At 44.2% G+C, this 20,965-nt stretch overlaps 1 protein-coding gene across 9 annotated transcripts in view; it reads right to left on the bottom strand.

Moving 5' to 3' along the window:
* Window positions 1-226: 226 nt before the first annotated feature.
* The window catches only part of PPP1R13B (protein phosphatase 1 regulatory subunit 13B), an 88,973-nt gene continuing 68,234 nt past the window's right edge, over window positions 227-20,965 (bottom strand). For 3 of the 9 annotated variants that reach the window (XM_060263118.1, XM_060263114.1, XM_060263116.1), the window contains exons 10-19: window positions 20,489-20,641; window positions 17,814-17,915; window positions 14,711-14,880; window positions 12,543-13,047; window positions 9,180-9,940; window positions 7,047-7,184; window positions 6,813-6,946; window positions 6,040-6,206; window positions 3,397-3,596; window positions 227-1,284 (exon numbers count right to left, since the gene is read on the bottom strand). In XM_060263118.1, the coding sequence (XP_060119101.1) occupies window positions 1,243-1,284; window positions 3,397-3,596; window positions 6,040-6,206; window positions 6,813-6,946; window positions 7,047-7,184; window positions 9,180-9,940; window positions 12,543-13,047; window positions 14,711-14,880; window positions 17,814-17,915; window positions 20,489-20,641 (2,372 nt within the window). In that variant the 3' untranslated portion in view covers window positions 227-1,242. The remainder of the gene's footprint in view (window positions 1,285-3,396; window positions 3,597-6,039; window positions 6,207-6,812; window positions 6,947-7,046; window positions 7,185-9,179; window positions 9,941-12,542; window positions 13,048-14,710; window positions 14,881-17,813; window positions 17,916-20,488; window positions 20,642-20,965) is intronic. The other 6 variants (XM_060263122.1, XM_060263119.1, XM_060263120.1 and 3 more) reach the window with 4 other exon arrangements.

The raw sequence follows: 20,965 nt of genomic DNA, 5'->3' as shown, positions 1-20,965 counted from the left end.
GCTAAACAGTGGTATAAAGCAACTTACAGCACTGCATCCGTGGATATATAAATTATGCACAACATGGACATGAAAATACAGCCCATTGGCCCTACCGTTGGTTGAACTGGGAGGAAATTATAAAACGTGTGGCTACAGCTGAATGGGAAATTCAAAATAGACTTCTGTGTAGAAAAGCATGTACAATTGATATTCCAATGAAGTGCTTTTTTTCTCTCTCTCTCGTTTGAAACTACATTGTGGATTTTTAAGTTATTGCATAACTCACCCTAGCACTAAGATGCAGGGCTGCCAAGAACCACAGGCACCGTCCCAGCCCAAGCGGCAAGCTGTCTTTTAACCATTGCAAGTCTCTCCTCCTCCTCCTCCTTCCCTGCCTGCTGCGCAACCAGCCTGGCCTTTATCCTGCCCTTCGCTCACCTCCTCCCTAAAACCGAAAGGTCCTTAAATCGAACCTTTTTAGCATTTTTTTCTTTAAAAAATAACCTTACTCTTGACCCCCTTTTCAACTATTGCACTTTTTCTTCCATATAAACATACAAGTCCCTCAAATCTGAATGTGGGTTTGTTCAGAAGACGCAATTCAGGGTGTGGCGGGTTAAAGAAGTATAAAACAGGATACGGGGGAATTTAAATTGGTGCTTATAAGCAGGAGTATCAAGGGGAAAAAACCATCCAGGTGAAGGAAGAAGTGCCGTTTTGAGTAGTGTACGAAAAATCCATTCAGCTTTGATGCTTTCTTTTGTTTTGTCAATAAGTTCTTGATACTAGAGGGCGACTCCCAGTGGTCAACTCTCACCCCAAGCTCTTTTAAGGATTTTAAACACAGTAAACTCAACATTCAGCTGACAACTTTAATAGCAAAAGGTCTTGACATGTCAGGATAGTTACTGTGGACTAGAACAGATCAGACAGCATATCTGCATTTCGCAAAAGGTTCCCCCCCCCCTTTCTAACATTTAGCACAAGTAAGTTTGTTCTCTTTAATTTGACTGGCAAAAAGAAATGCTGCAGGCTGTGCTGAGTACCTCCCCTAAGGAGTGGGTGAGTTAACATAGAGCAGACACCTCACTTACAAACGGCAGATTGAAAACCTCAAATGCTGTCCAGTATATGAACAAGAGCACCATTTTAAAAACTATAGCTTTATTTTGTCCTGGTGAAATGTGACTGAAAAGGTCTCCAGTGTATACTTTCTGTCTTCCAGTTGCCAACAAGATATTGCACTGCCAAAGGTAGAATTCAGGCAAGGGTTCGTTGCCTAGGCTTTATTCTTGGATATAACTGCAATAAAATGAAACCGAAAGTTAAATTCAGGCTTTATACTGGAACTAGTTTATTTCATAGAAAACAGACGAATGGATGGTACAGTAGGCTGGTGTACAGGAAGAAGTCTGCAGATTTATACCCCGCCCTTCTCTCTGAATCAGAGACTCAGAGTGGCTTACAATCTCCTACATCTTCTCCCCCCCACAACAGACACCCTGTGAAATGGGTGGGGCTGAGGGGGCTCTCACACCAGCTGCCCTTTCAAGGACAACCTCTAGGAGAGCTATGGCTAACCCAAGGCCATTCCAGAAGCTGTAAGTGGAGGAGTGGGAAATCAAACCTGCTTCTCCCAGATAAGAGTCCGCACACTTAACCACTACACCGAACTTGCTCTACACCAAACAGGACTAATTTTTTCTACCTTAACCCCTTCATTATGGAAATGTATGTGAGATACTATGTTGGATTTGTTTGAAGCAGAAACTTCCCACTTGTTTTCAAAAAAAGATATAGTTAAAGAGAACTTTGTGGACAAGAAGGGGACAGGGTTGCAGTGGAAATGGGGCAAAACTGGCTCTCTTCTGATAACTCCTGTCTTGAGGCTAGCTTAAAGCTTCAACTAAGAATCACTTAAGTCTAAGGCGGTAACAAGCTACAATACTTGATAAAGCAGGAGTCTTTACTTTGCAAACCTAGCCTTTGGCAAGCCTCTGGTCAAGAGTGTTGTGCTTTAGAGCTAAGACAGCCTAGTTCCTGTACCCAAGCAGTAGTTACAGATGCACTGGATAACATATTTGTTGCCCGACTGTCTAACAGCAGGGAAATCAAATCAGTCTTGCTATAAAAAAAAAAATGCAGGACTGATTTTAGCAGGCTACTTCGCATAACAGCTACCAGCTCACTTTCAAGGGCCTGAAGGCTTGAAGCTCCTAGCCCAGGAAATTCCAAAGCAGATGGATGCTGCCCCTGTTTTAATCTATTCCAAGCCTCAATTAAAACCTAATGCAGACAAGGTCCAATTGCTTTTTAAAAAATAACAAGTCTTTGGATCTTAGGAAAGTGATTGAACCTGGGACCTTCTGCTTACCAAGTAGATGCTCTACCACAGAGCCACTTCCTTCCCAAACCTCCCTCAACCAGTTATATTTTTCAAAAGCGTTCCAATATTTTTTTTTTGTACAGTGAAAAAAGGAAAGCTTGCATGCTTATCTTAACCCCAAGTGGAGAGCCAGTTTGGTGTAGTGGTTAAGTGTGCGGACTCTTATCTGGGAGAACCGGGTTTGATTCCCCACTCCTCCACTTGCACCTGCTAGCATGGCCTTGGGTCAGCCATAGCTCTGGCAGAGGTTGTCCTTGAAAGGGCAGCTGCTGTGAGAGTCCTCTCCAGCCCCACCCACCTCACAGGGTGTCTGTTGTGGGGGAGGAAGGTGAAGGAGATTGTGAGCCACTCTGAGACTCTTCGGAGCGGAGGGCGGGATATAAATCCAATATCATCATCATAAATATGATCCTGCAGTTTCCTCACTTCTACATTCAAAAAGATATTTTTTTGTTTCTGGGTGTTATTTCTTATTGCAGATGAGAGGAAAACGATGAACGATTTGAAAACTGCACTTGTCTCTGAAAGTGCATGGCAATTGTTATAGACACTACCACTTAGTACAAGTAAAAACGTAAGAAAAGCAGCACATTTTTTTAAAAAATGCACCCATTATCATCCCATGCATCTTCAAAGGTGCAGGAAAAGCAACATGGTACAGTTCTCCCAATATTGTACTGCTTCAATCTGATGGGGAGAGGGGTAGGAGGGGTAGGAGGGAAACCATGCTGATCTATTCCATTGTCTGTGGGAGAAGACCTGCCTGTGACCAATATGGTCAGGAAGTGAACCTAGATGTACACTGAACTACTTAAATCCTGGGACTTACAGTTTCAACTCTCTCTTTGTGAGGAGGGGGGAGGGGAGTGCTCTTGGCTATCAGAGGGAGAGGCAAAGGACAGGGGGCTATTAGTAACTTCCTCTGTTTAAAAGCAAAAAAATTCCCAGAGATTCCTATTGTTAGCTGACACTTTCTGAAAAGCGTTTCATTTAGCCAGAGCACAATATACAAGTGCTGTTACACTTACCCCCAAGATATTTTTAGGCACATAGCCTTCTTTGTCATTGAGCCGAGCCCACCACCAGTCTGTCTCGTTATCGTCTTTGCGTCTTAGAATGGTAATGGCATCTCCTTCGTGGAAGGACAGCTCGTCGTTGTTCTGAGCGTCGTAATCCCACAACGCGTACACTACCCCTTTGTTCATCACTCCCAGCTTCTCTTGTACACCTGTTTCCAAAAAGAAAGTGGGAAGGCAAGCTTTTTTCCCCAAGATGACAGCTAAACAATAACCATCAGTTGGGAGCACAACACAGCAGCTTGAGCTATCTCGTGTGACTGGGGGTTCATTTCCAAAGGCAGGCCATATAAAGCTTATGAAATCCCATTAAATCCAACCACAGTAATCAGAATGGGTTCTGTGAGAGCTGGGTTCAGGTAGATGAAGGCAGTCTCTTGTTTTCCCGCCCTTCATGTGACTAATATGTGACTAACAGAGCATGCTGGCATGTATGTTTGCTACGCCCAGCTATAAACCCACCGTGAGCTCTCTGCTCAAGTAATAATATGAAGTAGACTTTTTTTTTTGATAGTACATAGGAAGAAACTGAAACAAGTGAAGATGTCCTTGTCTCCTGGAAGCAACCGGCTCTGTGCAGTCATTTAGGTTCAGAAGCTGGTGCCCCAGTTGGAAAAATCCATCTACACTATAGTGGTGTGAGCTTGGCCCTTGTTCCAGAGGCCGTGACCTCCTTGACCACTAGAAATGGTACATGCAACTTCACTCGAATGGAAAGCACCCTTCCAAGGTAGCCAAAGTGTACTTTTGGGGCCTAGAAATTACTCCCATTGTTGCTGATGAGAAGAATTCACTCTCCCCTAAGTCTAGTGACGGGGCTTTCACCATTACGTCAACTGCTGTTTCTCTGGTCCAAGGTAGAAAAGGTTAAATTGGAGAACAGTGGACAGTGAAATATTTTGTCATGTGTCCACTTTCTCCCACTGATTGTTTCTCCTATATACGCCCAACGTTGATATCCACAAACAGTGACCAAACCTGCTCTGCTGAACCAACAACAATCTATCCCTAAGCCTCACAAGCTGACAGCTTTTGTAAAACTTCTGAGTAGCTGGAGTCATGACAGCCAGAGCTCTTAAGAGTCAACAGCTATGGAGGTTCCCGAAACTGCAATCTGCAGTCACTTGGGGGGGGGGGTTAATCCCCTTTTTTTCACTATTACATAATTGGGCAAAATAATTCATTTTTAATTTGGGATTTATACCCCGCTCTATTCTGCAAGCAGGCTCGGGGCGGCTTACAACATTGCAATAACAATAAATAAAACAACAAATTTAAGGTATCAAAGATTTCAGGTTTTCATGACTGGTAACATCATTAGGGTTTGTAGAATCTTTCGGGCTCAAGTGCTGTGTTCTACTGGAGAAAGTTTTCCTTCCAGACGTTTCGTTCTCAGCTGCGGAGAACATCCTCAGTGGCGTTGCAGCCAGAGCAGGCGCTCTGACCTTCTTGGCTGCTGTGCATTGAGTGGGGCCAGGGCTGCTGGAGAGCTGTTATTTCTAGGCTGGAGGGCGTGTGATGAAATTGCAGAAAGTCTCTGAATACCCAGCACATTCCACAGAACAATCAGCACAGTCAACAACCATCTTCCTTATCTTCACACCCCTTCCAACCCTCCCAGCAATTAACACAGAACAATGGTCACATTCAACAGCCAGTTTCCTTATCACTACCCTTCCAGGAAGCCCCACCAAACAATGGGCACATCCACAAACCAATTGCCCTTTCACCACACCCCCTCCAGCCTAGAAATAGCAGCTCTCCAGCAGCCCTGGCCTCACTCAATGCACAGCAGCCAAGGTCAGAGCACCTGCTCCGGCTGCAACGCCACTGAGGATGTTCTCCGCAGCTGAGAACGAAACGTCTGGAAGGAAAACTTTCTCCAGTAGAACACGGCACTTGAGCCCGAAAGATTCTACAAACCCTAATAAATCTAAGGTATCTCATAAACATAATACGTACTGATTAAAATAAGAAAACCATAACTCCAACAATGGTGCAGCCTGAGGCCACACATAGTTCAGCAGTTGGTACAACTTCAGCTAATTAACACCATTTAGCACAGCTTCAGGTCACTGACACCACTTAAGGCTGTCACTCAGACCCCTTGACCCAGCTCAAGCACATGGAGAGTAAAGGGCCGGGGGAAGGTTTTAGAGGACACCCAGTAGATTAAAAGCTTGGTGGAAGAGCTCCGTCTTATTCCTCTTCCAATTCTGCGCTTTAATGCCCTCATGTACCTCTTAGCCCAGGCTTGCCTGAACTTGGAAGCTAAGCAGGGTCAGCCCCGGCCAGTATGTGGATGGGAGACCTCCAAGGAATACCATGGTCACGACGCAGAGGCAGGCAATGGCAAGCCACCTCTGAATGTCTCTAGCCTTGAAAACCCCACCAGGGGATGCCCTAAGTCAGATGTGACTTGACAGCATTTTCCACCGTGTGCCTCTACAACCATAGTGTCGCATGTCGAAATTTGTAAGTCTGAAACAGCTGCCAAAAACACTGTGTAGACCCCGCAAGTCACTTGAGATAGCTGTGTTCAAAACCCAAGATCTGAAACTTTGACCCAAACCTGTATCTGCTCTTGTAACTTACCATACAGAAACTGGGAGCACTGGATGTAACCCTCTTCCATCTCCTCGCATTTGTCTGCCGCCGTTTCTATGTCGCTTATAGTGGAAGCAAAAATGGCTGCTCCAGACTCAACAAGGAGCTTACAGAGGTGGACGCTGTTGCAAGATGCTGCACAGTGTAATGGAGTCCTGAAATAAATCAGATACATAAGGCTCAACGCAAGGCGGGATATTTTCACTCTCGGTGGCGTGAAGGGCAAGCCAACGGGTGAATTCTTGCTGTTTCTGGAAGCACTGTCATTAGTCTGCAAGATGGGAGTGCTTTTCTAAAAGCAGCTGTTTGATTGGCTGGGGAGAGCCACAAAAAGGTAAAGGTATTCCCCTGTGCAAGCACCAGTCGTTTCCAACTCTGGGGTGACATCACATCCGACGTTTTCACAGCAGACTTTTTTATGGGGTGGTTTGCTATTGCCTTCCCCAGTCATCTACACTTTCCCCCCAGCAAGCTGGGTACTCGTTTTACCAACCTCGGAAGGGTGGAAGGCTGAGTCAACCTTGAGCCAGCTACCAGAACACAGCTTCCACTGGGATCAAACTCAGGTTGTGAGCAGAGAGCTTGGACTAAAGTACTGCAGTTTTACCACTCTGCTTAAAACCAGCCCTCTGCATAGGACAGGGCTTTGTTCTCACGTCCAACACAACCACTAAATACTATAATGAGGGCTCTAGTTTTTGTTGCAGAACATGGATATAAGTGTCCACTGCAACACAAAACACTGTACGCTGGGCTCTCACCATCCGTCACTGTCAGCTGCATTCACATTGACCCCAAAATCCAACAGAAACTTCACTATGTGGTGATGGCCGGCACACACCGCATTGTGCAGTGGGGTGATTCCTTCATCATTGGGCTTGCTGGGGTCGTCCACCTGAAGCCAAACAAACAACAACAACAGGGGCTTCTTCAGCTTAAATCTTTCCTTCTGGTTACAACAGAGCCCAAGAGTCTAGCTAGACCGGTCAGTCTACCTCGTAGATGATCCTTTGCACCAAGTCAAACTCTCCTTCCAGGGAGGCATCCAGCAAGAGGGCCAGCGGGTTGAACTTGACCCTCAAACTGTGACCGGTTCTCTCAGAGTTGGGTTTCTTCAGGTTGGTCCGTTTGGCCTGAGTAATAAGGGGAGAGATTTTTTTTTTTTCAGTGGCATAATAGCCTCAAGGTTTCAGTGCAAGTGAGGATGGTTAAAGCCTTATTGTCTGGAACTAAAATCAATAATAATTGGAAATCAGCACTGCCTAACTCCGTTTTCTGCTTTTCTTCACGGCATGGCACATCCAGTCCTCCACCCAACTCCCTCAACGCAACTGAAAGGGTCTGTTCTAGTGGGTTATGGCAGCAAGCATCAACCTTTTCAGACCCAGAACTGAACTCTGACTGCAACCTGCAACAGTGTGAGAGGCTGCATGATGTAGTGGTTAAAGCACTGCACTAGAATCTGGGAGATCCGTGTTCAAATCCCCCACTCTACCATGGAAACTTCCTCGGTGACCTTGGGCCAGTCACACACTCTCAGCCTAACCTGCCTCAAAGGGTTGTTGGGGGGGTAAAATTGAGGCGAGGAGACTGATTTAAGCTACTTTGGGTTCCCGTTGGAAAGAAAGACGAGGATATAAATAAGTGGCAAAACAAATATAGAGTGGGGATTTCTCCTGTACTTGGAGTGACTCTTTTCCATACACACCAACGTCTCCTTTCTTCCTCCTTACTCTCCTGTTGCTTCAGTGACTTAATGCAAGTACTGCTGGAGTCACCCACCCAGATCAAAGCACAACCCAAGACCAAAGCTTTTGAAGGTGGATCTGCACAACCTGTGAGCCAAACAGGGCTCTCAAGCAGCTTCAGAGGCTTCCTGTTTCATCTGTCTGTCTAGGAACATGCTGAAATATGGCAGACTGCCAAGCACCGGGCAGGCAGCCACACAGGGCTGTCTTCAGCTGTGCAGCCCTTCCAGCAGCTGCGTCTCCTCCCAAGAGTGAGGCTCTCCAGACCTCTTCCATTCCATGCTTGCCTGTCTCCAAGGCTTGGCCTCAGTAATACTTCTGTCCTACACACAGCTTGACCGGGCATGGGTGAGTACTAAGGGCTGTGTATGGGATACTGCTGTATAAAGGGATTAAAGCAGGGGTGTCAAACTCATTTGTTATGAGGGCCGCATCTGACATAAATGAGACCTTGACAGGCCGGGCCATGTTGGGCCAGGCCGTGTGTGTACCTATTTAAGATTAGGTTGCAGAGGACACAGAAAAACACAATAATTTTTTTTTAAAATAGCTTAAAACATGCATAAAACATCAGCACTTGTTGGTCTTAAAAGAACTCGTGGGCATTCGATGAAATTGCTGAGCAGACAGGTTAAGACGGATAAAAGGAAGTACTTCTTCACCCAAAGGGTGATTAACATGTGGAATTCACTGCCACAGGAGGTGGTGGCGGCCACAAGTATAGCCACCTTCAAGAGGGGTTTAGATAAAAATATGGAGCACAGGTCCATCAGTGGCTATTAGCCACAGTGTATGGAGCACAGGTCCATCAGTGGCTATTAGCCACAGTGTATGGAGCACAGGTCCATCAGTGGCTATTAGCCACAGTGTATGTGTGTATATAACATTTTTTGCCACTGTGTGACACAGAGTGTTGGACTTGATGGGCCGTTGGCCTGATCCAACATGGCTTCTCTTATGTTCTCTTATGTTCTTTCCTTCGTAGCTAATAGAAGGAAAAGAGGCTTGGCACAGTAGCTCTGCTGTGTGATTGAGAGAGCCTGGCAAAGCAAGATCGATCGCTGCCCCCTTCCTCCTCAAGGGAGGAGCCTCAGCCAATGGAGAAAATAGAGGTTTTGCTCTATAGCTCCTGTGTGATTGAGCAAGCCTGGCAAAGCAAGCTGTGATGCAGAAGACAGCAAGAGAGAGAGAGAATGAAGCAGATGACAGCCAGTTCCTCGGGGGCCTGGTTCAGTCCTCGGGCCGCATGTTTAACACCCCTGGACTAAAGCATACATGCCAAAGAGGAACTGAGACTTTGCCAGAGTGCTCAGTAAAGTGTGGAACCCATTCAGCTGCCTTTCTAATCAAAACCTCCACCTGCTCTCAGAAGTAACTTACCACAGGAAGTGGAGGAGGAGGAGGAGGAGCAGGGGGTAGCTGCACTTCCTCTTCTACTGGGGTGTTGCCTTCGGGGGTGGGACTTGGGGGGCGCTCCACGGGGGGGACCACGGCAAGATTGTTGTTGTTATCATCTTCCGTCGTTTCGGGCGACTGCGTCGTGGTTTCTGCACTGATCAGTTCCTCCGTTGCAGGACAAGGAAGCTCGTTGTCATTGGCATCGGACGAAGGCTCGTCAGGGAGGGGAGCCGTGGGTGGCGCAGGAATGGGCTCCTCGATGTTGCCGTTGGTGTTGGCATTTCCGTTGTCGACGTCTGCCAGCGTGCCTATGAAGTCCTGCGAGCTGCCCGGCTGATAAAAAGGGGCCCCTTCGATTCCCCCTGCCAGGGTGTTAAAACGCTGATACAGGAGCTTCTGTATGTTGGGTCCGCTGGGGCCTTCTGGCTCAGTGATGGAGCTTCGCTTTTTCAGAGGCCTGGGGGCATTGGCCAGTTTCCTCCTCAGAGCCTCCAGGTCAGCGTCGCTTTGGTAGCGCAGGGGGGAATGGACAATGGGTGTCAGTTTTGTGGGGCTGAGGGGGCGGGGAATGTTTTCCACATTGCTGTTATCCCCAGAGGGCGGGGCATTTTCCACCTCCTGCTCCTTTTCACTACAGTCGCTCGGGGGCTGAGGCTGTGATGCGTTGGCTGGTAAAAATCCATGAAGGAATGGCAACGGCGAAGGAGAAGTCGAACCAGATTGTACAACAGGCTTCCCGTAAACTGAAGGGAGAGAAGAAGCCATGAGGAACAGTTCTAAAGCAACATGGAATCACTCTGGTGTCAGCACCATGGTCTCTTTCCAAAGTCATAATAAAAATAAGCAATGGCTGATTTAAAAACCCTTCCTAGTGCATGATGAAACTACAAAAAACAACCAATTCCACCCCCCCTTCCCGGCGCTGTTACAATAATTTTGATAGAGCTATCATTTGTGGTCAGGAAGCAAAAGTGGATATGATTAAGGAGAGAGAACAAGTCCACTTTTATTAGGGATCTATGCCAGATTACAAAAAAATAAAAATCTGGGATAGGACTAGGAAGGATTAATGCGGACAAAAAATCTCCACACTACCGGTACCATGTTCCCTGTGAAGTAACCTGTCGTATATAGTCCACAGTGTGTTAGAAAGGGACAGGATGCCAAGGTGTCTGCCAAACCAATGTAGCTTTAGATGACAGCTAAATCAAGGCTTACGCTACAGGGAAATCAAAACAAACAAAAAACCCACATACACACAAACTCCCCCCCCTTCACAAATACAGTAATCAGACTGATCAAAAATCTATTCATATCAAGGCTTGGGTCCAAAAACACTCTTCTTCGCGTACACCAGGGGGCTTTGCTCCCCCTTCTCTCCTGAAGGTCAGGAATTGCTGGAATAGGAAGTGATGTGGCATGAGGGGCTGTGAGCCAGGGGGAGAAACAGTGACTTGCCCCTTTTGGTGTAGAACAGAGTAAGAGTCTGGTAGCACCCTAAAGACTATTAAAATTTGTGGTAGGGTTGGAGCTTTTGTGAGTCATGGCTCACTTCTTCATGGAAGTTTCTACCATACACCACACATGTTGTTAGTCTTTAAGGTGCTACAGGACTCTTACTCTTTTCTACTGGTACAAACAGAGCTACCCATCTTGCGTAGGTTTTGGCTAATACAGACAGATCTGGAACCTTTTTGCTGGGGCTCATCTCAGTAGTGGCCACAGAAAGTATCATACGGTAAAGTGTGGGAGTGGCAGCTTTTCCTGATGCAAGCCACAACACTAGCCATAAAAACAAGTTTACATAATTAAAATTACAGTCCTCCTCTAAATCCATCTTCGACCCAAGCCGTGTCCTTTGCTGCCTCAGCTTGGTCAGAGTTCCTATTGCATAATCTGACATCTTCAACCATCACAATGGCTCTGACTTCCCACCTGAATTTATTAATGGCCAGTTAATAGCCCTATTCTTCTATTCCTGAATGCAATGAACATAAAGTGCCCCGTGGCGCAGAGTGGTAAAGCAGCAGTACTGCAGTCTAAACTCTCTGTTCACGACCTGAGTTCGATTTCGGCAGAAGCTGGATTCAGATAGCTGGCCCAAGGTTGACTCAGCCTTCCATCCTTCCGAGGTCAGTAAAATGAGTACCCAGCTTGCTGGGGGGAAAGTGTAAAAGATTGGGGAAGGCAATGGCAAACCACCCCGTAAAAAGTCTACCATGAAAATGTTGTGAAAGCAACATCACCCCAGAGTCGGAAACGACTGGTGCCTGCACAGGGGACCTTTCCTTTCCTAGTAGCCCTATTCTTCTATTCCTGAATGCAAGAAACATAAAGTGCCTTGCTACCTAAACCCTACCACCGACCTCCCAATCCCTTGCATTCTCTGAGGTCAAGCTAGCCCAAGTGAGTTTTAATTTTCCTAGTTCTGCAATACTTTTAGTTGTTCCTCTTGGTATTCCCCCTCCTTTAAAGTCAACTAAATGACACCTCACCAAATATTGTTTCTCTTCTATCAGAGAAATGAACTGCAAAATACACCACCGTTTTCTTCTCAGCTCCACAGTCACTCATGAAAATATTGAATAAAGCAGGTCCTAATATTCATGCCTGACATTACACCAACAATTTACATCATCATCATTATTATCATTATTATTATTATTATTATTATTATTATTATTATTATTATTATTATTATTATTTTAAGGTAAGTATGTATCCTTCACCACCTCTGACTACTGGGAGAGCAGGGGCAGGGAAGAAATGCATTCAAAACTGGTTCTTAATCATGAAACCTAATTTCAGATTTTCAATAAATCGCAGTCCCACTCCTGAGAGTCATTCCCTGCCATTGTAGCATTTAATGCTGCATGTAATACATGCTGAAGAATCCTAGACTAATCAAGGCCTCTGCTCACAGCACATAACACGCTCCCCTCAACCTCTTGAAATGAAAAGTACCTTAAAAGTAGATGATGATGATGATGATGATGATGATGATGATGATGATGATATTGGATTCATATCCCGCCCTCCACTCCAAATCTCAGTCTCAGAGCGGCTCACAATCTCCTTTACCTTCCCCCCCCCCCACACACACCAAACACCCGGTGAGGTGGGTGGGGCTGAGAGAGCTCTCACAGCAGCTGCCCTTTCAAGGATAACCTCTGCCAGAGCTATGGCTGACCCAAGGCCAGTCCAGCAGGTGCAAGTGGAGGAGTGGGGAATCAAACCCGGTTCTCCCAGATAAGAGTCCGCACACTTAACCACTACACCAAACTTGCTATGTACTAAGTAGTTAAATCATTTACAGAAGAGAAAGGCAACACCAAATCAGCCTACCTGCTTTAACGGATTTGTTGAGAGTGCTGTATACGGCCTGCTGGTAGTTCTTTGGTGGCGTGGCTTGCTGAAGGTACATGGAGTAGATGGAGCTAGAGTTCACAGTCTGTGGCCCTTTCCTGGGAGACTGGGGCCTCGAGCCTTTGTCGGCCAAGAAAGGCCTGATGGCCACAGTTAAGGGGAGGTCAGGCCTTCCATCTCCGCCTGGAAACAAGGGGGCACCGGAAGGTTGATACGTGGGGCTGGGAGGCACGGATATCCTCTGCTGTATTTGCTGGGAAGAGCTCGGTTGATGAGTGCCGCTTGCTGGTGGTAACGGGACAGGCCTTTGCCTGTTTGCTGCTGCTGTAGAACCAGGTCTCGGTAGGCTGCCGTCCTTGCGCCGTTCTAAGGAATTGGTGGAACCTGTGCCTAAAGGAACAGTGCTTGGATAGGTCCCGTAGTTTTGAGGCACCTGCTTGCTTACACCAGAGACAGTTGGCGGCACCTTCCCCATATCGAGGCTCTGGATTTTTTTTAAAAAAGAAGATGTGTTAGCTTTTTTCCAAAGAAAGCTGTTCTTTCACATACAATTAAACCAGGAATGTATCTGTGACCATAAACCCAATGAGTTAAAAGTTTTTGGTTCAACGTTACTGAGCCACAAGGATCCGAGTGGATGCTCACAAAGGGAAGCAGCTTTTTATGCACACTAAAGCCACCTCCAAAAGGGATCCAGAAGAAGGTGAGCAACAGGTAGGACTGCTCCAAATGCCCAAGTACGTAGGTTTATATGGGACAGCTCGTTTTCTTAACAGCAGCATCCAAAATTTAGTTCCCTGAAACCATCATGTCCATTTCCAGGTAGTGCCATACTGGGAAAAGAAGCAATTCCTTCACATTTCCACCCCCACCTCCAGATTCTTCATATGGTTTGGTCAATTCAGATTATATCATATTATCTCCATAAGGCAGGGGTGGCCAACGGTAGCTCTCCAGATGTTTTTTGCCTACAACTCCCATCAGCCCCAACCATTGGCCATGCTGGCTGGGGCTGATGGGAGTTGTAGGCAAAAAACATCTGGAGAGCTACCGTTGGCCACCACTGGCATAAGGATTTATTTTTCTACTGCTTGCTAATAACATTTATACCTTCCCTTTTACCACTGGATTTTATTCTTTTTCCATTTCCACTGTGCTGCCACCCTCAGAGAAGTAGTCAGGACAAAGAATAACACCAGAAGGAAGAGGATTCCCATAGGAACTTGGGTTTCCCTGGGCTACACCAAAAATGTAATCCCGCCTACTGCTTAAAGGGAAGAAGCACAAAGTGTGTACTATACAACAATTCCAAGAAAGAAAAAATAACATTTTTAAAAACAGTAAAGTATACTTAAATGACAATGTAAAGTAACTTTACATGACAATCCAAGTCCATACATTTTCCTTTTTTTCTTTAGCAATCTTTCTCAGACACATATATATTTACAATCTAAATTAAATACAAATTGTCTGAACAGTGCAACAAAGACCAGAAGAGAAGGGACTAATGTTCCATTCAAAGCAAGGATGAACAAGCAGGCATGCTCCTGCATCTGTTTTTAGAGCAGAATTTCAGCTCAACTGTGGCATATGGGAACAAATGAAAGGGCACAGAATACATGCACAATGCATTTCCTTTCCCACCAAGTATCTACAGAGTCTCCATGCTACAGGAACTCAGGGAAAAGTTTCCAAGAGTGAAGGGTGGTACCTCCACAGCCAGACATGAGTCAACAATTCTTTTTCTAGAAGGTAAGACATGAAAGGAAAGGGGGGAAAACATGGTTTGTAGTTGGTAAAAAAGGAGTAAAAGCAAAGAGGGGAAAGAATTTGTGGCATTTAAAAAGCTATCAGAGTATTAACAGGTGATCTGGACAAATGAACGTGTGGAGAAATATCAAGAAGGTTAAGAGGAACAACAGAAGATTTTTGCAGCAATGCTTCTGCAATGCCAAGATATGAGATCTACAGAATCTTACGAGAGAAGCCCAAAGCATGGTCAGAAATTTCAGGAAACATCAAATGTACATAATAAGGAACACAGCACATACACTAAAATTGGGGGAGCCCTGGAAAAGAATGAAATTATTAATTATGTTATGAAGGCCACCCCCCCCCCCAAAAAAAGGGAACAGATAATAACCCACCAGCTTATCAGTACTCCCTAATACTGAAGACGACACGGGTTGACTGGAAATTGTTCCTTGTTTTAAAGCCGCATCCATGTTTGATTCCTTCCAGTCTGCGTTGGAGATTTGTGGGGGCTTTACCACAGGAGCCGAGTTCTGTTTAAGCGGTGGCCAGTTTCCATCATTTGCTTTAAACAGAGGGAAAAGAGTTTTACTTAAGAGTTAGTGACTCGCAAACCTGTCAAGAATCAATTCCCAACAGAAGAACAGAAAGTGAGACAGAATCAGTTATTCAGATCAGTGACATCAGAGGATGATTTCAAGATACCACAAATCAGCAGTGTGAGGAGGTGGCATCCAGGGGTCACATGCTTAACCCGCAGGCAAAGCAAGCTGGCTATAATACGCTGTTGCTCCGAACACTATTAAAAGTGGGTCCAGGCTTCATTAATGGTGGGGAGATGTCTGCAAATTTCTCACAACTCCAGAAAAAGCCCCCTCCCCCAGTGTAACGGAAATGCTGCAGTATCCTTCATGTTTTTATACTTTTATGGGAGAGTGCAAAAACGTAAGCTTTATTTGCAGTTTCGGGTTGGGGAATACACATTTTTTCAAAGCTACAGAACTAGAGGACTGACTATGAAAACCCCCTAGGCATACTTGCAGTATAAATACACACTACATCCAGTAAAATTGTTAATTTACTGAAATCAGAAAATCATTGTTAGTATTCTGGTCCTCCAACAATGTATTCTCGATCTAGGATTTTTCCTCTAAAGGCTAATCTTAGAATAGTTTTAAGACTACATCTCAAAGGCACAGCTATTCTTCATTTGCAATTATGCATTTCTGCTTTCCAAACACAATTTAAAAATATTTTTTTAAAAAATTAAATGGCTTTTAAACACCTGTTCCAGTTTGGTGTAGTGGTTAAGTACGTGGACTCTTATCTGGGAGAACCGGGTTTGATTCCCCACTCCTCCACTTGCAGCTGCTGGAATGGCCTTGGGTCAGCCATAGCTATCGCAGAGGTTGTCCTTGAAAGGGCAGCTTCCCAGAGAGCTCTCTCAGCCCCACCCACCTCACAGGGTGTCTGTTGTGGGGGGAGACTGGAAGCCACTCTGAGACTCTGATTCAGAAAGGAGGGTGGGGCATAAATCTACGTTCTTCCATACCAGAAAGTATCAGGAATTTCTGCTTTTGGCCAGCCATGTGAACAACCTTGTGTCATTTCAAAGGTGGAAATAACTAAGAAACCTTACTTGGAAGAAAGTATCCTTGAACTTAATAGAACTTTCTTCTGGGTAGGAGTGGGCAACTTGAATCACAACAGTAACACTTTTTTTAGCATTCTGACAAGAAAGTGACTTTTTATTTAATATTTATTATTCTTTAATAGCTTAACATGTATTTTATAGGACATCCAGCAGAAACACTTGAATCAATAAAATCTTAACATCGCTGGAGTTGGTAGTATCTGCCATCATTAATACCTCAATATATTTGATTAAACAGCACTTACCGTTGTTTTATTTAACTGTTTTATATGTTTTATTTATGATGTACTTGTATTTTTATCTTTTGTCTATTAATATTGGTCTTATGACCTCTTAATGTGAGTTGCCCTGAGCCTGCTTCGGTGGGGAGGGCAGGATATAAATCGAATAAATAAATAAAGTAAATAAACAGCTGTAAAAGTCATGGAGTTACATGATTGTGTAAGGGTGGGCATGATAGTTTAGTTCATGGTTCACAAACTGATTCATATGGGTTTGTGGCCCTTGCTTTCTGCTCCCCACTGCTTTCTGTGGGGAGCAGAAAGCAGGGAGTTAAATAGCTCCCTGCCATTTAAACCAAACAGCTGAGTGATGAAGTGCCTGTTTGCTCCCATGTGGCTCAGCTGTTTAAAGAAGTTTTCTTAAGCAGTGAGCCCCAGGGACTGGCTGCCCAAGAAAGCCCGCTTTTTAAACAGCTGAGTGCAAGAGCAGGCTCAGTTGTTTAGAGCCCAAAAGAGCTGAGCGGCCAGAAACAGCCTGTTCCTTCTGCTCAGCTGTTCTGGCAGCTTTCGCAGGGAGGAGAAAACAGGGGTTTAAACCCTTGCTTTTTGCTCTCCACAAACTGTCTTAAAAATTCATGGAGGTTTGTGGCTGAGCTGCAGTTCAGGTTGCAAACTACAAACCGGCCAAAATTTGTCATGAACAAAGGTTCATGAGCCAGTTAAACATAAGAACATAAGAAAAGCCATGTTGGATCAAGCCAATGGCCCATCCAGTCTAACACTCTGTGTCACACAGTGGCCAAAAAAAAGGAGGTTCACAAGTGGGGCTAGAAGCCCTTCCACTTTACCACCCCCCAAAGCACCAAGAATACAGAGCATCACTTCCCCAGACAGTTCCAATAATATGCTGTGGCTAATAGTCACTGATGGACTTCTGCTCCATATCATGCCCATTCCTATGACTATTACATCCCTTGACTAGAAATGTAAAAACTTAGAGGGAGAACAAGAACTATGGAGAGATGTACTTTGATCAGGAGTGGCAGTGATATCTAGAAGCAGATCCTTCCGTTTTATAATAACCTAGGAGGAATTTATAGGCTAGCTAACACCAATCCATACCTTACATTTATAGTATCCCTGAAAAGATCTCTTTTGTCTTCACCTTTATAGAAAAAACAGACTCTAGCTTAGCTTTAATGGAATCTCAACAAACAGTCTTTCTGACTTGTTTTACAACTAATGTGCACATCACAAGTGCATTCCACAACTAGGCTAGTGCCTGAGGCAGACATTAAAGGTTTGATCCTTAAACACAGAGCCAAAGTGCAACCACCCTCTGAAATTTACAAGATAATTATTTCATGAATTGAAAGAATATTCTGCTAAAGACGAAATTCAGGTTGGACTGCAGCCTTCCAGTGATCGTAGACTCTCTCTCTCTCTACACATCTATATTAGAAATCATTGCTGAATTAATGCATAAATTGACATAAGCAGCCCTGATTCCACAGTAGGTTTTATTTCATACTGAAAGGTAATCAGTCAAAAATTAAATGTCTTTTGATTTCTGATTTGACAGCAAAGATCATTGTGAATATCTTGTAGTTTTGTGCAACATACAGTTCAAAAACTGCTGTTTTGTGCTTTCTGAGTGCCACGAAGAGCCGGCTTCAGGCCCAATATCAAGGTCTGACACTGTCCAAGCTTTTTTTACACCATCACCTGGGGTATTACAAAAAAAAATCCAGAAAGTCAAGTGAAAACATTCCTCCCAAATGTCATAACCACCTGAAAATGAGGGAAATTTTCTAAATATGAACTGTTTGTACCAGTGTATACTACTGTTTGTACCAGTGTATACTACTGTTTGTACCAGTGTATACTAACCCAGTAAATATAGTCCACATGTGGGAACAAGTGTCCATGCCACATACAGAGGTTCTCTCATTTGCATCAAGAGGCTTGCTCTTACACTTGAAGATCTAAAAGAGTCACATCAATCTCCCAGATCACAAATCACTGCATGGAACCTTCTTTCCCCGCTTAATTTCAGAAGGTATATTTAGGTCAACAGCTCAGTACAACAAGCTGCAGTTTTTCCCTGTTTCAAAGCAGGATAATGGGCCGGATCTACAAAACTGCAAATGCAACAGTATTTGTAAAATTGATCTTCACAGAATCTCCCTTACCACTGCACCCCTACTCCACATCCCCACTACTGCGGACTCTTATCTGGGAGAACCGGGTTTGATTCCCCACTCCTCCACTTGCAGCTGCTGGAATGGCCTTGTGTCAGCCATAGCCCTCAACAGAGTTGTCCTTGAAAGGGCAGCTGCTGTGAGAGCTCTTTCAGCTCCACCCATCTCAAAGGGTGTCTGTTGTGGGGAATGAAGATAAAGGAGATTGTGAGGCCTCTGAGATTCAGAGTGGAGGGTGGGATATAAATTCAATATCATCACCTTCCTCTATTTCAGAGAGTCACAGAACTCTTGAGAACAATGCAAGATTCTATGTACATTTCCCTTTCCAACTATATCTTCCTGTGCCAGATCCTACACTGTTCCTGAGCCTTTTCATGGGGTGCAAGGGGCTGCAGTGGGAAAGGAGCAACTGGTAATTCTGCTCCTGTTGTCTGGATCAAAGCCAAGGTATGGGGGCTGCAGAAGCAGCTGTGATATGTTCGCTTACACACCTTACGACAAACAAGAGTGTTCTCAAGTAAGATGCTGGTGCGAAATTTTGCCCTACTTAGGAACTTTCTAAGTGTTTAGGAGTACAAAAACACTCTTTGAACAAGAGAAGCCAATGCATTCTGCAAAAGAGTTCAGAAAGTCAAATCATTTTTTTTTCTTTCTTTCTGAAGGAAACATGTATCTGAGAGAGTGCCAACTTCTTTCTGCTTTTACACTTTAACAAAATTGCTGTTTAAAATAATGATTATGCACAATGAGAAACTGCTGTATATATGGAGGGTGATTGTTTTGTGACAGTTTTCCTCCCCTATTATACATGTTTATCTGCATCATTTTAAACACAACAAGAAGCCCTGTGTTAAAAGAAGGTCTCTGTAGTTTAGCTGCTAACAGGAAAAAAACCTGTTTATACTGAAAACAAATATCTGAAAAGCCACTCTTCTTTTCCTTGCATGTTGCTACACTGGCCAGGGTTAGGTTATGTCTGATTTTTTTTCTTTAAGTAACAAAGCACACCTCTCTCCCCACCCACTCTGCTCCCATATCACAAAGTGATTTTGAAACTCTCATAGCACAGAGGGTCTGCTGTTCAAAATAGACAAGCCTAAAGCTGCATCCAGAAATACTTGGGACAATTTCTTGGATTCAGATCAGTACTTTCCCTTTCAAAAATCTGATCTTTAAACTACCCTGAGTTCAAAATTCAGGAGCAACTTGAATATTAGCACTTGGACTGTAGCCTTTAAAGGGGGGAGAGGAGGGAGGGAGGAGAGAGAGAGAGAGAGACCCATCACCAGAAGATGAATGGACTCTGATCCCTATGTTTCTTTTACTACATTCAATGCACCACCATCCAGTAAACTGCAAATTGTGTTTAAAACAGGAAGAATAATTTTGACCAGACAAAAATGTCCAGCGCCACGCATGGGCACATAGAACTGTATCTCAACGAATCAGAGGCTATGTTTCATAGGCCACTGCAATGAAAGCCAAATTCTGTAAAATGGACACTTCAACCAATGTTACTTGGGGCTTCAAAGACTTATAAATCTCTAAACATCTGAAAACTAGATGTCATGGAATAGAAGTCCAATTTCTTTTTGGGGGGAGACAGGGAGGGAGAGAGAAATGAATAAGATATTAAAGTGAATTGTCCATAGCCCCTAAAGTAAACTACCTAACATAAACCACCTAAAAACCCCAAGATTCAAGTTATATACAATCAATATTGCTTTAGGCTGAAATGTGTACAACAGCAACGTGGTGAAATCATTAATTTGAAAACCTGGTAGATTGGTAAGACTCAAGATACTAGTGTAACTAATATTAGCTAAGCGTTTAGATTCTTTAGACACGTGGGAACAATGAAAAAATTCAGTAGGAAATCTGTTTCATTGTACTCTGAGGATTTCAGCAGTATATATGAGCATGACACTCACACGCAGATATGTACGCATGGACACAAGTATCGAAAGCATACAGCAGGGCATGACAAAATGTCAAAACATTCCCATTTAATATGCATCTGGCATGCCGGAGCTCAGATGGCCATATTTTAAAAATGGGATCTCTTAGCTTACTAAAGATCTTCTACAGACTCACAGTGCAGAATCTCAGAAAGAGTAGATGCTGAATGGATGATACTGTGAGCAGCAGACTGAAGAGAGGGAGGTGACAAAATAGGATCCACTATAATGTCTAAATCAGAAATCTTCCAGGGAGCTGGAGATTTTTTCACACACCCAAAGTCTGTATCTACAGAAGACGACCAGGGAGAACCAGTCACGCAGAGAAAAGAAAAAGTGGAGGAAAATTACAACATAATGACAAAAAAGAGAGATTAAAATGAAAAACAAAAAAAAGAACAGGAAAATACAGGTGTAGAAGTATGATATTTGACAGACTAAAGAAGAGCCTTTATACAGTGTCTCAAATAGAATCTGGGTACAAGTCATTTTTCAGCTTCTGTAATTATCCTAAATGTTTGAATTATGACATTAACCAGGCTTACAATGCAATCCTGTACCAAGTTACTCCAGTCTAAGCGAACTGCTTTCAGTAGGCTTAGAGTGGAGTAAT

Source organism: Heteronotia binoei, chromosome 21 (genome assembly GCF_032191835.1).
Source record: "Heteronotia binoei isolate CCM8104 ecotype False Entrance Well chromosome 21, APGP_CSIRO_Hbin_v1, whole genome shotgun sequence".
Taxonomy (NCBI): domain Eukaryota; kingdom Metazoa; phylum Chordata; class Lepidosauria; order Squamata; family Gekkonidae; genus Heteronotia; species Heteronotia binoei.
This window is presented reverse-complemented; position numbering and strand designations above follow the sequence as displayed.